The sequence below is a fragment of the Cololabis saira genome, chromosome 22 (assembly GCF_033807715.1).
Source record: "Cololabis saira isolate AMF1-May2022 chromosome 22, fColSai1.1, whole genome shotgun sequence".
In the NCBI taxonomy this organism is placed as follows: domain Eukaryota; kingdom Metazoa; phylum Chordata; class Actinopteri; order Beloniformes; family Belonidae; genus Cololabis; species Cololabis saira.
The window spans coordinates 36,218,563-36,233,774 of NC_084608.1; the positions used below are offsets into that span (position 1 = coordinate 36,218,563).

The 15,212-nt window shown below is 41.8% G+C and overlaps 1 protein-coding gene across 1 annotated transcript in view; it reads right to left on the bottom strand.

Moving 5' to 3' along the window:
* Positions 1–5,936, bottom strand: part of LOC133423419 (cubilin-like) — a 69,546-nt gene extending 63,610 nt beyond the window's left edge. The window contains 6 exon segments of the mRNA XM_061713593.1: positions 86–189; positions 666–767; positions 924–962; positions 1,578–1,673; positions 5,270–5,399; positions 5,737–5,936. Of these exon segments, the coding sequence (XP_061569577.1) occupies positions 86–189; positions 666–767; positions 924–962; positions 1,578–1,673; positions 5,270–5,399; positions 5,737–5,924 (659 nt within the window). The 5' untranslated portion in view covers positions 5,925–5,936.
* Positions 5,937–15,212: the final 9,276 nt, after the last annotated feature.

Consider the following 15,212-nt stretch of genomic DNA (forward strand, 5'->3'; position numbering starts at 1 on the left):
AAACAACCGATTCAACCAATGCACCTGTGATGGACTCCGGAACCTCCTCCTGCCGGTTCCAGGAACCAAAGCGCCTCGGACTCACGTGAACGATCCAGGATTGTTGTTGCACGTCGCTCCGTTCTGACAACCCTGCACTGATCCGGCGTAAATCTGGCACTCGTTCACGTCCGTGGCGCAGTTGGGGCCCTGAAAACACAAACCGACAAGCCGGTTTCAGCAACTGGAATCACCTGGAATCACCTGGGAGGTCTCAGACTGGAAAAACAGGGTTCTCTTCACAACACACAGTCATCAGCAAACAGCAGCACTTTGAGTAAAAACTGAATAAAAGCCTGATGGATGATGGAAAAAAGTTGATGGATGGATGATGATGGATGATGGATGATGGATGGATGGATGGATGATGGATGGATGATGGATGGATGGATGATGATGGATGATGGATGGATGGATGGATGATGGATGGATGATGGATGATGTATGGATGGATGTATGGATGGATGGATGGATGATGAATGGATGGATGATGGATGGATGGATGGATGGATGATGAATGGATGGATGATGGATGGATGGATGATGGATGGTTGGATGGTTGGATGGATGATGGATGGATGGATGATGGATGGATGATTAGCAGCATTAGCATTAGCTTTACTCACCCCCCAGTTTCCAGGACAAACACAGTGGTAGGAGTTGAGCAGGTTCAGGCAGGTTCCTCCGTTCCTGCAGGGATTACTGCTGCAGGACGAACGCTGGACCGTCTACGGGGGGACGATAGGACACAGGAGACATTAGAGACACAGGAGACATTAGAGACACAGGAGACATTAGAGACACAGGAGACATTAGAGACACAGGAGAAACAGTCAGAACCTTCCTCCACCGTAGCCGCTACGGCTAACCTGCTAACGACTCACCTGTTCCAGAACGTTCACTTTGTTCTCCAGAGTAGACACCTGGAGAGAAACGGTAGAGAGACATGAATGAATGAATGAATGAATGAATGAATGAATGAATGAATGAATGAATGAATGAATGAATGAATGAATGAATGAACGAACGAACGAACAAACGAATGAATTTATTTCGAACATGTATATAAAAAAATAAAACAGTAACATCTTCATATATAGGTTGGAATTTACATTATTGCTATTATTATATCTAGAAAATATCCATATAAATATAGTCTGTATAAATACTACGTAAACATGCATATTACTACATAATTATCCATATAAGTATATAGAAAATATTAATTTTACATTAATATTATATCAATATATAAAAAATACAATTATTTAAATCTATATAAATATACACTACATAAATATCCCTATAAATATATATACGCTACATACATAATAAATATATAACATATATTACATATTTGTAACTATCCCTCTCAACATATAATATATACTACATAAATATCCACATAAATATCTAAACATATCTTAAGCAGGTATAATATACCATTTTTCCCTATTTTATTTGTTTATCACATGAAAGTTGAACCAGGCCGGAGAGTGACTCTAAGCCCCGCCCCCAAATGTGGGCGTGTCTTTTACCTTGGTGTCCAGCTGGTTGAGTCTGTTGGAAACTTCCGGAGGAATCGTTCCCCCGTGAGCTTTGATGTCAGCGATTTCATCTTTGTTGGTTTTGATCTGAAAAACAAGATTCACTTCCTGTCAACATGGAAACCTGTGGATGACATCACAGGGGGCGTGTCCAGGGGGCGTGTCCAGAACTTCTCTCAGGTTTTAATGAACTCATGACCTTCTGTCTTTCCATTTTTCTCCAGTTAGGAGAGAAAGCTTTATTTATTGATTGATGATTTGGACCGTTTGTATTTCAGGGGGGGATGATTTGGACCGTTTTTATTTCAGGGGGGGGTGATTTGGACCGTTTTTATTTCAGGGGGGATGATTTGGACCGTTTTTATTTCAGGGGGGGGGGGTGATTTGGACCGTTTTTATTTCAGGGGGGATGATTTGGACCGTTTTTATTTCAGGGGGGATGATTTGGACCGTTTTTATTTCAGGGGGGGGGGGGTGATTTGGACCGTTTTTATTTCAGGGGGGGGGGGTGATTTGGACCGTTTTTATTTCAGGGGGGGGATGATTTGGACCGTTTTTATTTCAGGGGGGGATGCCATCTGGAAACAGCAGAATTAACCAGAAGCTGCTCTCGTAACGGTGTCGTTGCTCCGTGTTATCAGCGTTTACGGCTGTAGCTGCTGCTACTGCTCACATGAGTTGTGGATCATTAACACCAGGAAGCAAACCAGGGCCGGTTGTATAAAATGATGACTAGGGCTGCATCTCAGATCTGAGGGGGTGCACATGCCTGGCACGTTATTCAACACTAAATGATGCATTTTCCCATAATTTCAAGCGGAAGGATACTAGCAAAACAAGAATATTTAAAGTGTATTTCAAATGCTTTATTGCAGCAATATTGCTGCAGAACAAAGAAAATGCTACATTTAGTCTGGACTACCTCACCCATCAGACAATCTAGCAACAGAAAATAAAACATAGAAAAATAAATATAACTATAAATATAAAGGACTGTCTCAGAAAATTAGAATATTGTGATAAAGTCCTTTATTTTCTGTAATGCAAAAATGTCATACATTCTGGATTCATTACAAATCATCTGAAATATTGCAAGCCTTTTATCATTTTAATATTTCTGATCATGGCTTACAGCTTAAGAAAACTCAAATATCCTATCTCAAAAAATTAGAATATTCTGGGAATCTTACTCTTAAACTGTAAACCATAATCAGCAATATTAAAATAATAAAAGGCTTGCAATATTTCGGTTGATTTGTAATGAATCCAGAATGTATGACATTTTAGTTTTTTTAATTGCATTACAGAAAATAAAGGACTTTATCACAATATTCTAATTTTCTGGGACAGTCCTGTAAACTTGCTTGCGTCGTTGTGCTTGAACCACTTCTGAATGTCCACTTTGTGTTAACGGAGCAGCAGAGAGCAGCGTCTTGCTGCTGGAGGAAACTGCTGGACGCAGATGAGTGACGGACTCTGGCTGATTTATGGTTCCGCGTTGCACCAACGCAGAGCTTACGGCGTAGGACACGCGGGGACGTGAACGTACAGTGTGCGTCGCCTACGCCGTCGATTTAACGCAGAACCATAAATCAGGCTTAACGCGCGCGCATTTGTCAGTTTTCTTTTCGTCTTTTCAACTGAGCATGCAAACACATAAACTGAGGGTGCAATGCTTATGCACCCTCGTAGAACCAGCCCTGAAGCAAACGCAGCAGAAACATCTGGATTTTATTTCACACTCATCATAGCTACAGTTTAGCAGCCGTGGCATCAGACGTCTTTACTGGATTCAAACTGAGAAACTTCTGCATACGAGCGTTGAGCAAGTGTGTTAGGCCAAATCTGTTAGTCAGCATTTTGATTGCATTTGTCGTAATTTGCATCTGTTAACGCTACACCTGCAATTACATCGGAAGCTGCAACACTCCGATAAGATAAGATAAGATAAGGAAGAGAATCAGGGCCGTGCAGGTGAAAAAATATCTGAGGGGAAGATTGTTTTTTATTGTGCACTCCGAGAAAAAAGTCAAAATGTCAAGATTAATGTTGAAATACAATTTCAAGAATAAAGTCGAAATTTTGCCTTTTTTCTCAACATTTCAACTTTATTCTTGAGATTTCAACTTTTTTCTAGACATTTTGACTTTTTCCTCGAAGTGCATAATGAAAACTAGACACAAAATTCCCTGGAAATTTTGAAGCGCCACGGGACTACTGCCGGATGATTTTGATGATATTTCCTATAACAAACCATTCAAAAGTTATTGACGAAAATCGGAACTATCACATATCGACCAATCTGAAGAAGGGGAGGGGCTAATTTGCACCAATTTTGTTCAAGGACTCAAAACCGAGTCAGATGACACCACCCACGACTCTATGTCAAACTGTTCAAAGGTTATAGCATTTACTCTGGGTTATTTACTGTGTGTGTGTGTGTGTGTGTGTGTGTGTGTGTGTGTGTGTGTGTGTGTGTGTGTGTGTGTGTGTGTGTGTGTGTGTGTGTGGCGGGGGGGCGTATTTACTTCAAAATTTATAGCATATTTACTTGGGTGTATTTACTGCGTGTGTGTGTGTGTGTAAGGGGGGTATTTTTTTAATATATATATATATATATATATATATATATATATATATATATATATATATATATATAAACTGACACCCACACTAGATTTGACAAAAAAGTGATTTCCATTCCTCCCTTGAGGGCTCATATCTTGAAAAGTTTCCATCTTAGGAAACTATTTGGGGTTTGGAGAGAGAAGAGAAGTTACTCCGTTTTGAAGTCTGAATGACATTTCTACGTGCAAGTATGAGAGAGTTAGGTGACTCAGAAAAAAGGTGAATTTTGGCTTTTTCTTTTTACTTTTTCCCATCCACTTTGAAAGGGTTTTTTTGGCTGTTTTTTTGGGAATAACTTTGGGAAAAATGGGAATTTCAACACCAAAGGTCATAAAACACTATTCCTGATTGAGACACACGTTTTGATATATGATTCGCCTGGGTCCTCCGAAATCTGTAGGAGGAGTAGCGAACCAGAATCTGAGAGAGCTAGGTTTATCTCCTCCCATCTCCCCATTAGTTTGGAAATTTGGAAATGTTTTTGCACTTGGTACGAAAATTATTTGTGCGATCGCTCTGAAAAATCACAGGACTGTAGTTAAATTCAGGGCCTACAACTTTCTAAATCGATTCAGAATTTTTCGAGTAACGGTGTGCGAGTGGTGAGGCCCCAAAGTTCTCGCAATGCGTTCCGGGTGGGCCAAAAAGCGCACGTTGCGCAAAAAAACGTGCACGCCAAACGCTAATAAAAGTCATAGCACTCGATTCCCGATTAGGGCGCACGTTTCTACGTTTTTACTTTTCGCGTTTTCTCAAAGCTGCGGGACTAGTTACGCACCGAAGTTTATACGGGAGAATAAATAATAAGCCTGAGCAATAATTAGAGTTCCTCTGGTGCAGCCGTGGCGCTAATAACTGGACTAACCAGAACCTGTATTTGGATCAGAACCGGACCTCACCTGGACCAGGACCAGAACCAGAACCTGTATTTGGATCAGAACCGGACCTCACCTGGACCAGGACCAGAACTAGAACCTGTATTTGGATCAGAACCGGACCTCACCTGGACCAGGACCAGAACCAGAACCTGTATTTGGATCAGAACCGGACCTCACCTGGCTCAACAGCTCCGTCAGGTCTTCGTCTCCCACCTTGACCCGGCCCGATGCCGAGGTCTGGAACCGGATCTCTTTCTGGTCTCCGGTGCTGAAGACCAGGTGGCCGTTGTCGGACAGAACCCGGGCCCTGAAACAGAACCAGAACCTTAGGAACCAGAACCCTCAGAACCAGAAACCCTTAGAAACCAGAAACCCTTAGGAACCCGGGGCCTGAACCAGAAAAAGAAAAAGGTCGAAATGTTGACAAAAAAGTCAAAATGTCATGAATAAAGTTGAAATGTTGGGAAAAAAGGCAAAATTTCGACTTTATTTTTGAAATTTCGACTTTTTTCTCAAAGTGCACAATAAAACAAAATATTCTTTCTCCTGCCTGGCCCTGATTCTCTTCTGTAATGACCGGGTCTGGACCGGAGAGACCAGAGAGACCGGAGGGACCGGAGGGAGAGACCGGAGAGACCACTTACTGCGTCAGCCCGGCGTTGTAGGACGGTTCCCCGGACGGTTCTCCGGACGGTTCCCCGGACGGTTCTCCGGACGGTTCCCCGGACGGTTCCCCGGACGGTTCTCCGGACGGTTCCCCGGACGGTTCTCCAGGGTCCAGAACCAGGACCAGGAGGAAGAAGAGCCATGAGAGCCGCGGCGTCAGCGCCATCGAGGAACCAAGTCTTGAGGAAACACTTTACTGAAGGCAGGATGAGTTTTCACCCTTTTAAAACTCTAAAGCTCTGGAGACTTTGACCCCAATGAAACATGTGAACATCTGACGGTAGCAGATCAGTAACAGATTCATGTGACAGGTTCATCCAGAGCAGCTTTAGGTGCCGGTACTCCCCGCATTCAACTGATGTCAGGTCCATTAGGCGGTGGGTAACAGCTAGGGATGGGCGGTACAGACAAAAAAATGTATCACCATAATTTCTGGCATTTATCCCGATAAAAATGACGATAAAAAAAACAACCAATTCAATTCCACCTTTGTAACTATAAATCTATCTCACTCTCAGATCCGCCATGTTTGTTACACAAAAACGTATCAACGGGAATTTATCCTTCCTTCCTTCCTTCCTTCCTTCCTTCCTTCCTTCCTTCCTTCCTTCCTTCCTTCCTTCCTTCCTTCCTTCCTTCCTTCCTTCCTTCCTTCCTTCCTTCCTTCCTTCCTTCCTTCCTTCCTTCCTTCCTCTCTCTCATTCCTTCCGGTTTATCGTGAACGGTAAAATATCACCCATTCCTAGTAACAGCAGATGATTAATTGATATATTTAAATACTAGGACATGGGGGGATGATTTGGACCGTTTTTATTTCAGGGGGGGATGCCGTCCCCCCTCATCCCCCCTCATCCCCCCTCAATTCCAGTACTGCACACATATCAATGGTTGGTACCATGCCGGTAAAAACCTAAGGCATATATATGTGCATTATTACTATATTTAATATATAAACATATATATACGCATACCCATACATAGTGCTGGGCGGTATACCGGTTCATACCGAATACCGGTGTTTATTTTTCTTATGATATGAATTTTTCATATACCGTAATACCGGTGAGTATGTACACAACGTTGGGAGCGCAGCGCGGCGGAACGTAGCGCCGCTGGACACCGTTTGTGTGGGGACTGTTTAGCGAGTGAGCAGAGAGCAGAGCCGGCAGGGAAAAGTCAACAGTGTCCGCGTGTAACTTAAATCTACCATGGTCTCAGCGTTAGGGCTCGGCCAAGTGAGGCTTTATAAATATATGGGCTTTATACATTTATTAAATATATGAGCGCAGAGTCGGCGAGGAGCCGGGCGCACAGTGAGTCGCGCTGTGAAGCCTCATTTATGGTTCCGCGTTATATCGACGCAGAGCTTTCGCCGTAGGGTACGCCGTAGGCCGCGTAACCTACGGCGTATGGCCTGCGTTGGTGTAACGCGGAACCATAAATCAGCCTTAAACCACACCTGCAGCCCATCAGCTCATCAGGAGGTTAAACGGCGGGGCTGCTAGTTGTTCATTACTGGCTCGTTTTGTTAACTCTGAGAGCTTTATTGGTTCGTTTGTTAGCTTACTGGTGTTTTTTTTTTTTCTCTCTGGGATTTTTGAGTTGTTTATGAAGAAGTTCTGAGTTCCCTGTGAGCAGTATTCGAGTTGAGGGGGGATGAGGGGTGATGTGATGGAACCCCCCCTGAAATTAAAACGGTCCAAATCATCCCCCCTGAAATAAAAATGGTCCAAATCATCCCCCCTGTAAAACTGTCATCCCTCCTTTCCATCCCTTATGTCATTTCATCAATGAATGTGGTTTTACTGATATTTCAACATTTAGAGTCATCACCAGAAAAATAACACCAGAAAAATAACTTATTTGACAATTTTCACCTGTTTCAAGTAAATTTTCACTTGAAATAAGTAGAAAAATCTGCCAGTGGGACCAGATTTATCTTCTTATTACAAGCAAAAAAATCTTGTTCCACTGGCAGATTTTTCTACTTATTTCAAGTGAAAATCTACTTGAAACAGACTGATTTATTGCTTGTGTAGTTGAAAAATACATGAACAGGACCTTGAAAAAATAATCGCATATTAAATTGCAATCGCATGTTGTTGTTGCATGTTATGTTGTTTTTAAACTGTAACAAATTTGAATATGTTGGGTGAGGTTTTCATATAAGCCCTCTTGGGTTTCATACCTCCCCTTTGCACATCCCAGTAATGTTGATTGTTCATGTTGTTTATTTATATGATACTGTTTGTGCTAAATAAATTTAAAAAAAATAAAAAAAATTTAAAAAATCGCAATATTGAGGAAAAAAATCGCAATTAGATTATTTTCAAAAATCGTTCAGTCCTACATTAGAATCATAAGTGCTGCCACCTCATTGTAAACGGCATCATTTTGTGAAGCCATGCAAACCTGTATTTATACTAGTGTGGACATTAATGTTTTTCTACAATATTTCCTCCTCATCATGACAGTAAAATAGGCCATTCTAAGCCAATTTACTGCAGCAATTCCTTTCCAAATCATTAGAAAATGTGGTTAACACCCAGTTGTGCATGAAAAAAAAAAATACTGTGATATACCGTGAAACAGATATAATTTTGAAAAATACGGTGATATAAATTTTTGGTCATACCGCCCAGCACTACACATACATATATATATATATATATATATACACATACAAAGCCAGTGGGGGGGGGGGCTTGTGACTTCCACTGCTATCTCTTTTTCTTCGCGTTCTTCCTATTGGTTTCTGGCACACTCGACTCCGTAAACTGATTTATGGTTCCGCGCTACACCAACGGTACGTGCGCGACGCCGCATACCCTACGCCGTAGGCTCTGCGTTGGTGTAACGCGGAACCATAAATCAGTCTTTACGAGTGAACATCTTGCGAGGGGCAATCGTGTTGTCAGGCGACGCCACTGTAGCCAAATGGCAAGGAGAGAACAGAGTAGTATGAGCTCATGAGAAGTCCCGGTACGCCGCAAAAAGTCCCGGGCCCACTTAAAGCAGTGTTTTTCAACCTTTTTTGAGCCAAGGCACGTTTCTTTCATTGAAAAATCCTGCGGCACACCACCAGCTGAAAACGTGAAAAAAAAGCTTATATTAACAATATAAGTGTTATATTATTAATATAAGCTTTTTGTTAAACATTGAAGAATGACGTTATATTATTGTAGCAGGTCTCGCTGCTACAGGGTCACCAGACAGGACAGCGGACACACAGATCGGTGCAGAAACGTTTTTATTAGAACGTTTTAACGTTTCGAGGCAACACGTGCACCAGCACCTCCAGCACTCCCGGCACTCCCGGCACTCCCGGCACTCCCGGCACTCCCAGCACTTCCAGCACTCCCAGCACTCCCAGCAGGGCTTTGCTCGCGCTCTGCTCCTGCTTCCGTCCTCCTCCTGTCTCCAGAGCCAGCACACTACTGAAATACACAGAGAGTGATTAGACACACCTGTGCACCATCAGCTGTTCCAGCCGCGTCACCTGTACGCCACTCCCCCGCACTCCCTCTCTCCCCTGCAGACCACGCCCCAATCCTGCACCCTGCCACAATTATAACATCTTGAATTAAAAATAGGAATCTAATAAACACAAAGAAAAAAGTATTTTATAATCTTTCATATTGATACTCACTCAGTGTGAAACCTGGGCCTGTTTGGATGAACACAGAGCTGATATCCTGACACACACGAAGTTCTTCATCCACAGCTCTCAGTCGTTCTCGGTTTTTAGTTTTTACAGCAGTAAGGCTGGAAAAGCTCACCTCACACAGGTATGTTGTGGAAAATGGGAGCAATGTCCAAACAGCTTTGTTGGCCAGCATGGGGAACTCCTTGGCAGCTGCCAACCAAAAACTGTCCAAAGGCAGATCTGCAAATCTTAACTTGAGACCACGATCTTGTCTCGGTTCAGTTAGTTCCTCCTGCTCCTGTAAAGTCATGTCCTTTCCAACAGCTGATGCTGAGCTGAACGGGTCCCTAACCCAGTCAAGGCGGTGGGTTGAGGTTGAGGTTGAACAGAAATAAAATGACATCTTCTCCTCAAGACTTTTCAAATGTTGAACTATTATCTCACACAGTGCAGCAGTATTAACATCTTGCCATTTCTTGGTGAGTGGGAACATTTCAAGATTGCCACTTTCCACATGTTGCTGCCAGAGTTGCACTTTTGAACGGAATCCATTTATTTTATCCGTACTTGTAAGCAGGTTTTCATTTCGGCCTTGCATTCGTGTGTTAAGTTCATTCAGGTGATGACAAATATCTGCCAGGTATGCCAGCCTTGCACACCACTCATCACTTGCAAGCAGCTTTGTGTAATCAGACCCCTCATTTGTCAGAAACACTTTAAGTTCCTCTCGCAGCTCATGCACACGGGCCGGCACCTTGCCGCGCGACAGCCACCGGACCTCCGTATGAAACAGCAACACTTTATGCTCCGCTCCCATTTCCTCACACAAAGCTGCAAATATGTGACTTTTCACAGGTCGTGACTTCACAAAGTTTACCATGCGCACAACATCATCCAACACAGGAACAAGGTCTGCTGGTAAAGTCTTGGCTACGAGGGCTTCGCGATGTAAAAACCAATGCGTACTGATCACATCTGGGTTTTTTTCCTTCACTCTGCTTACAAAGCCTTTGGTGCGCCCGGCCATGGCTGCGGCTCCATCAGTGCAGACACCTGCGCAGTTTTCCCACTTGAGTCCTCCTTTTTCCAGATATTCTGATGTGACCCGAAAAATTTCCTCTCCTGTTGTTTTTTCTGGCAAAGCCTTGCAAAATAGAAAGTTTTCTCGGATTGTGTCTCCATCCACAAAACGCACATTGGCCAAGAGTTGAGCATGTCCACTTATATCAGTAGACTCATCAATTTGCAAAGCAAATTATTACTGATACGGATCTTGTCCAAAACCACACTTTCAATATCTGCAGACATCTCATTAATACGTCTGGAAATGGTGTTATCTGAGAGCGGGACTTTGGCTACTTCTTTAGCCGCGTCGGGTCCGAGCATCTCATTTACAATGGCTTTGCAAGCGGGAAGTATTAATTGCTCGGCCACAGTGTGGGACTTTTTTTGATTTAGCCACAAGTTCAGCAACATGGTAACTAGCTTTAAGGGCTCTCTCGTTTACCTTTGCCGTCTTTCTCATGACAGTTGCCTGTTTCTCCGTGTGATCACGCAGGCGAACAAAATACTCCACATTTTTATTTTGAAGTGAAGGGTGTTTTGTTTGGAGATGGCGTTTAAGCTTACTTGGGACCATAGCACTGTTGGAGAGCTTTTCACCACATACCAAGCACAACGGAGTCGGTGCCGTTGCGTCTCCGGTAAAAGTAAAACCAAATGAAAGATAGCTTTCGTTGTATTGCCTCGTTCCACAAGCTTTGCTGGACGTCACCGTCTTTGCTCTCTTTCGACCTCCACTCATACTAGGGCCTTCATCTGGGTCTGGATTTTGTCCAGGGTCCAGTTCAGAGTCAGCATTTTTCCTCTTCAAAAACTTATCCATCTTTCACCGTCGTCCTGCACCACCGTCAACGCCACCTGCTGCTGCATCCATGCGTCACTACAGGCTGATTTATGGTTCCACGTTACACCAACACAGAGCCTACGCCGTAGGCTACGGTGTAGATGGAAAAAGAGGACAAAATAGAGGACAAAATAGAGAAAAAAAGAGGGGAAAAAGAAGGAAAAAATGAAAAAAAAGAGGAAAAAAGGAGGGGGAAAAAGAGGGGAAAAAAGAAGGAAAAAATTGAAAAAAAGAGGAAAAAAGGACAAAATAGGAAAAAAAAAGAAAAAAGAGAAAAAAAGAGGAAAAAATATGAAAAAAGAAGGACAAAAAGAGGAAAAAATAGGAAAAAAGGAGAAAAGGAGGAGGAGGAGCAGGAATTTCTCGACATTTCTCATTTTTTCCTTCAAAATTTGCCTTTTTTTGTTGAAATTTCGCCCTTTTTCCGCTTTTTTTTTCCTTATTTTTTCCTTACTTTTCCTCTTTTTTCCGCCTTTTCTTCCTTATTTTTTCATTATTTTTCCTCTTTTTTTTCCTTTCTTTTTTCCCTTTTTTCCCTCTTGTATTGATTTTGATCCCTGATGATTTTTTCTCCCTGGCTCCAGCTCTGCTGGGGGAATACTGGCTCCAGCTGACTCTACTCAAGCTCAGGTCTACAGCTGACCTAACCTAACCTTCTAGAACCTTCTGTTCCTGCTGCTGAACCAGCTAGGTGATGACGTCACCAGAGGGGGCGGGGCCATGGCTCGAGGGGGCGGGGCCAGGGGAGAAAAGAAAGAGGAAAAAAAGAGAAAAAGAGGAAAAAAGGAAAAAAGAGGGAAAAGAGAAGGAAAAAATGGAAAAAAAGAGGACAAAATAGAGAAAAAAAAAGAGGAAAAAAAGGAAAAAAGAAGGAAAAAAAGAGGAAAAAAAAGGAAAAAAGAGGGAAAAGAGAAGGAAAAAAAGAGGGGAAAAAGAAGGAAAAAATGGAAAAAAGAGGAAAAAAGGAGGGGAAAAAAGAGGAAAAAAAGAGGGGAAAAGAGGCGAAAAAAAAGGATAAAATTGAAAAAAAGAGGAAAAAAGGACAAAGTAGGAAAAAAAAGAGAAAAAAAGAGGGGAAAAAAAAGAGGAAAAATATGAAAAAAGGACAAACAGAGGAAAAAAGAGGAAAAAAGGAGAAAAGGAGGAGGAGGAGCAGGAATTTCTCGACATTTCTCATGTTTTCCTTCAAAATTTGCCTTTTTTTGTTGAAATTTCGCCCTTTTTCCGCTTTTTTTCCTTATTTTTTCCTTACTTTTCCTCTTTTTTTCGCCTTTTTTTCTTTCTTTTTTCCCCTTTTTTCCCTCTTGTATTGATTTTTATCCCTGATGATTTTTTCTCCCTGGCTCCAGCTCTGCTGGGGGAATACTGGCTCCAGCTGACTCTACTCAAGCTCAGGTCTACAGCTGACCTAACCTAACCTTCTAGAACCTTCTGTTCCTGCTGCTGAACCAGCTAGGTGATGACGTCACCAGAGGGGGCGGGGCCAGGGCTCGAGGGGGCGGGGCCAGGGGAGAAAAGAAAGAGGAAAAAAAGAGAAAAAGAGGAAAAAAGAAAAAAGAGGGAAAAGAGAAGGAAAAAAAATGGAAAAAAAGGACAAAATAGAGAAAAAAAAGAGGGGAAAAAGAAGGAAAAAAAGAGGAAAAAAAGGAAAAAAAGAGGAAAAAAAAGGAAAAAAGAGGGAAAAGAGAAGGAAAAAATGAGGACAAAATAGAGAAAAAAGAGGAAAAAAGAGGGAAAAAAGAAGGAAAAAATTGAAAAAAAGGACAAAATAGAGAAAAAAAGAGGAAAAAAAGGAAAAAATAGGAGAAAAAAAAAAGAGGGAAAAAAAGGGAAAAAATAGGAAAAAAGAAGAAGAAAAAAGGAAAAAAGAGGGGAAAAAGAAGGAAAAAATAGGAAAAAAGAAGAAGAAAAAAGGAAAAAAGAGGGGAAAAAGAAGGAAAAAATGGAGAAAAAAAATTTCTGGGGAAAAAAGTCAGAATTCTGACTTTTTTCTCAGAATTCTGAGATTAAAGTCAGAATTCTGACTTTAATCTCAGAATTCTGAGGAAAAAAGTCAGAATTCTAGGCCACTAAAAAAAAAATAATAATTCTGAGATTAAAGTCAGAATTCTGACTTTAATCTCAGAATTCTGAGGAAAAAAGTCAGAATTCTAGGCCACTAAAAAAAAAATAATAATAATTCTGAGAAAAAAGTCAGAATTCTGACTTTAATCTCAGAATTCTGATCCCTTGCGGGGGTCACGGGGGTCTGCTGGAGCCTATCCCAGCTCATTTCAGGTGAGAGGCAGGAGTTACACCCTGGACAGGTCACCAGTCCATCACAGGGCCACATAGAAACACACAAACCATGCTCACAACCACACTCACGCTCACACCTACGGGCAATTTACAATCACCAATTAACCTAGCGTGCATGTTTTTGGACTGTGGGAGGAAGCCGGAGTACCCGGAGAGAACCCACGCAAGCACGGGGACAACATGCAAACTCCACACAGAAAGGCCCCTGCCGGGCCTGGGAGTCCAACCGGGGACCTTCTTGCTGTGAGGCAACAGTGCTAACCATTAAAGTCAGAATTCTGACTTTTTTCTCAGAATTCTTTTTATTTTTTTTTAAGTGGCCCAGAATTCTGACTTTTTTCTCAGAATTCTGAGATTAAAGTCAGAATTCTGACTTTTTTCTCAGAATTCTTTTTATTTTTTTTTAAGTGGCCCTAATACTCTTCCGTAGAAAGCGTTTAGGACAGGCTACGGGTAAGAAAGCGTGTGGCTCCACTGCTGCTCAACTCTGTACTGACTCTGTAACTGAAAACTCTTAACTGCCTCTCACCTGAAATGAGCTGGGATAGGCTCCAGCAGACCCCCGTGATCCCCGTGAAGGGATCAGAATTCTGAGATTAAATTCAGAATTCTGACTTTTTTCTCAGAATTATTATTTTTTTTTTTTAGTGGCCTAGAATTCTGACTTTTTTCCTCAGAATTCTGAGATTAAAGTCAGAATTCTGACTTTAATCTCAGAATTCTGAGGAAAAAAGTCAGAATTCTGACTTTTTTCCCCAGAAATTTTTTTTCTCCATTTTTTCCTTCTTTTTTCCTTTTTTCTTCTTCTTTTTTCCTCTTTTTTCCCTTTTTTTCCCTCTTTTTTTCCCTATTTTTTCCTTTTTTTCCTCTTTTTTTTCTCTATTTTGTCCTTTTTTTCAATTTTTTCCTTCTTTTTTCCCTCTTTTTTCCTTTTTTTCTTCTTCTTTTCCTCTATTTTCCCTCTTTTTTCCTCTATTTTGTCCTCATTTTTTCCTTCTCTTTTCCCTCTTTTTTCCTTTTTTTCTTCTTCTTTTCTCTTTTTTCCTCTTTTTTCCTTTTTTTCCCTCTTTTTTTCCTATTTTTTCCTTCTTTTTCCCCTCTTTTTTCCTTTTTTTCCTCTTTTTTTCTCTATTTTGTCCTCTTTTTTTCCATTTTTTCCTTCTCTTTTCCCTCTTTTTTCCTTTTTTCCTCTTTTTCTCTTTTTTTCCTCTTTCTTTTCTCCCCTGGCCCCGCCCCCTCGAGCCCTGGCCCCGCCCCCTCTGGTGACGTCGTCACCTAGCTGGTTCAGCAGCAGGAACAGAAGGATCTAGAAGGTTAGGTTAGGTCAGCTGTAGACCTGAGCTTGAGTAGAGTCAGCTGGAGCCAGTATTCCCCCAGCAGAGCTGGAGCCAGGTGACACCAAAACCTTCATGTCACCAAAACCTTCATGACACCAAAACCTTCATGACACCAAAACCTTCATGTCACCAAAACCTTCATGACACCAAAACCTTCATGACACCAAAACCTTCATGTCACCAAAACCTTCATGACACCAAAACCTTCATGACACCAAAACCTTCATGACACCAAATATTTCATGTCACCAAAACCTTCATGACACC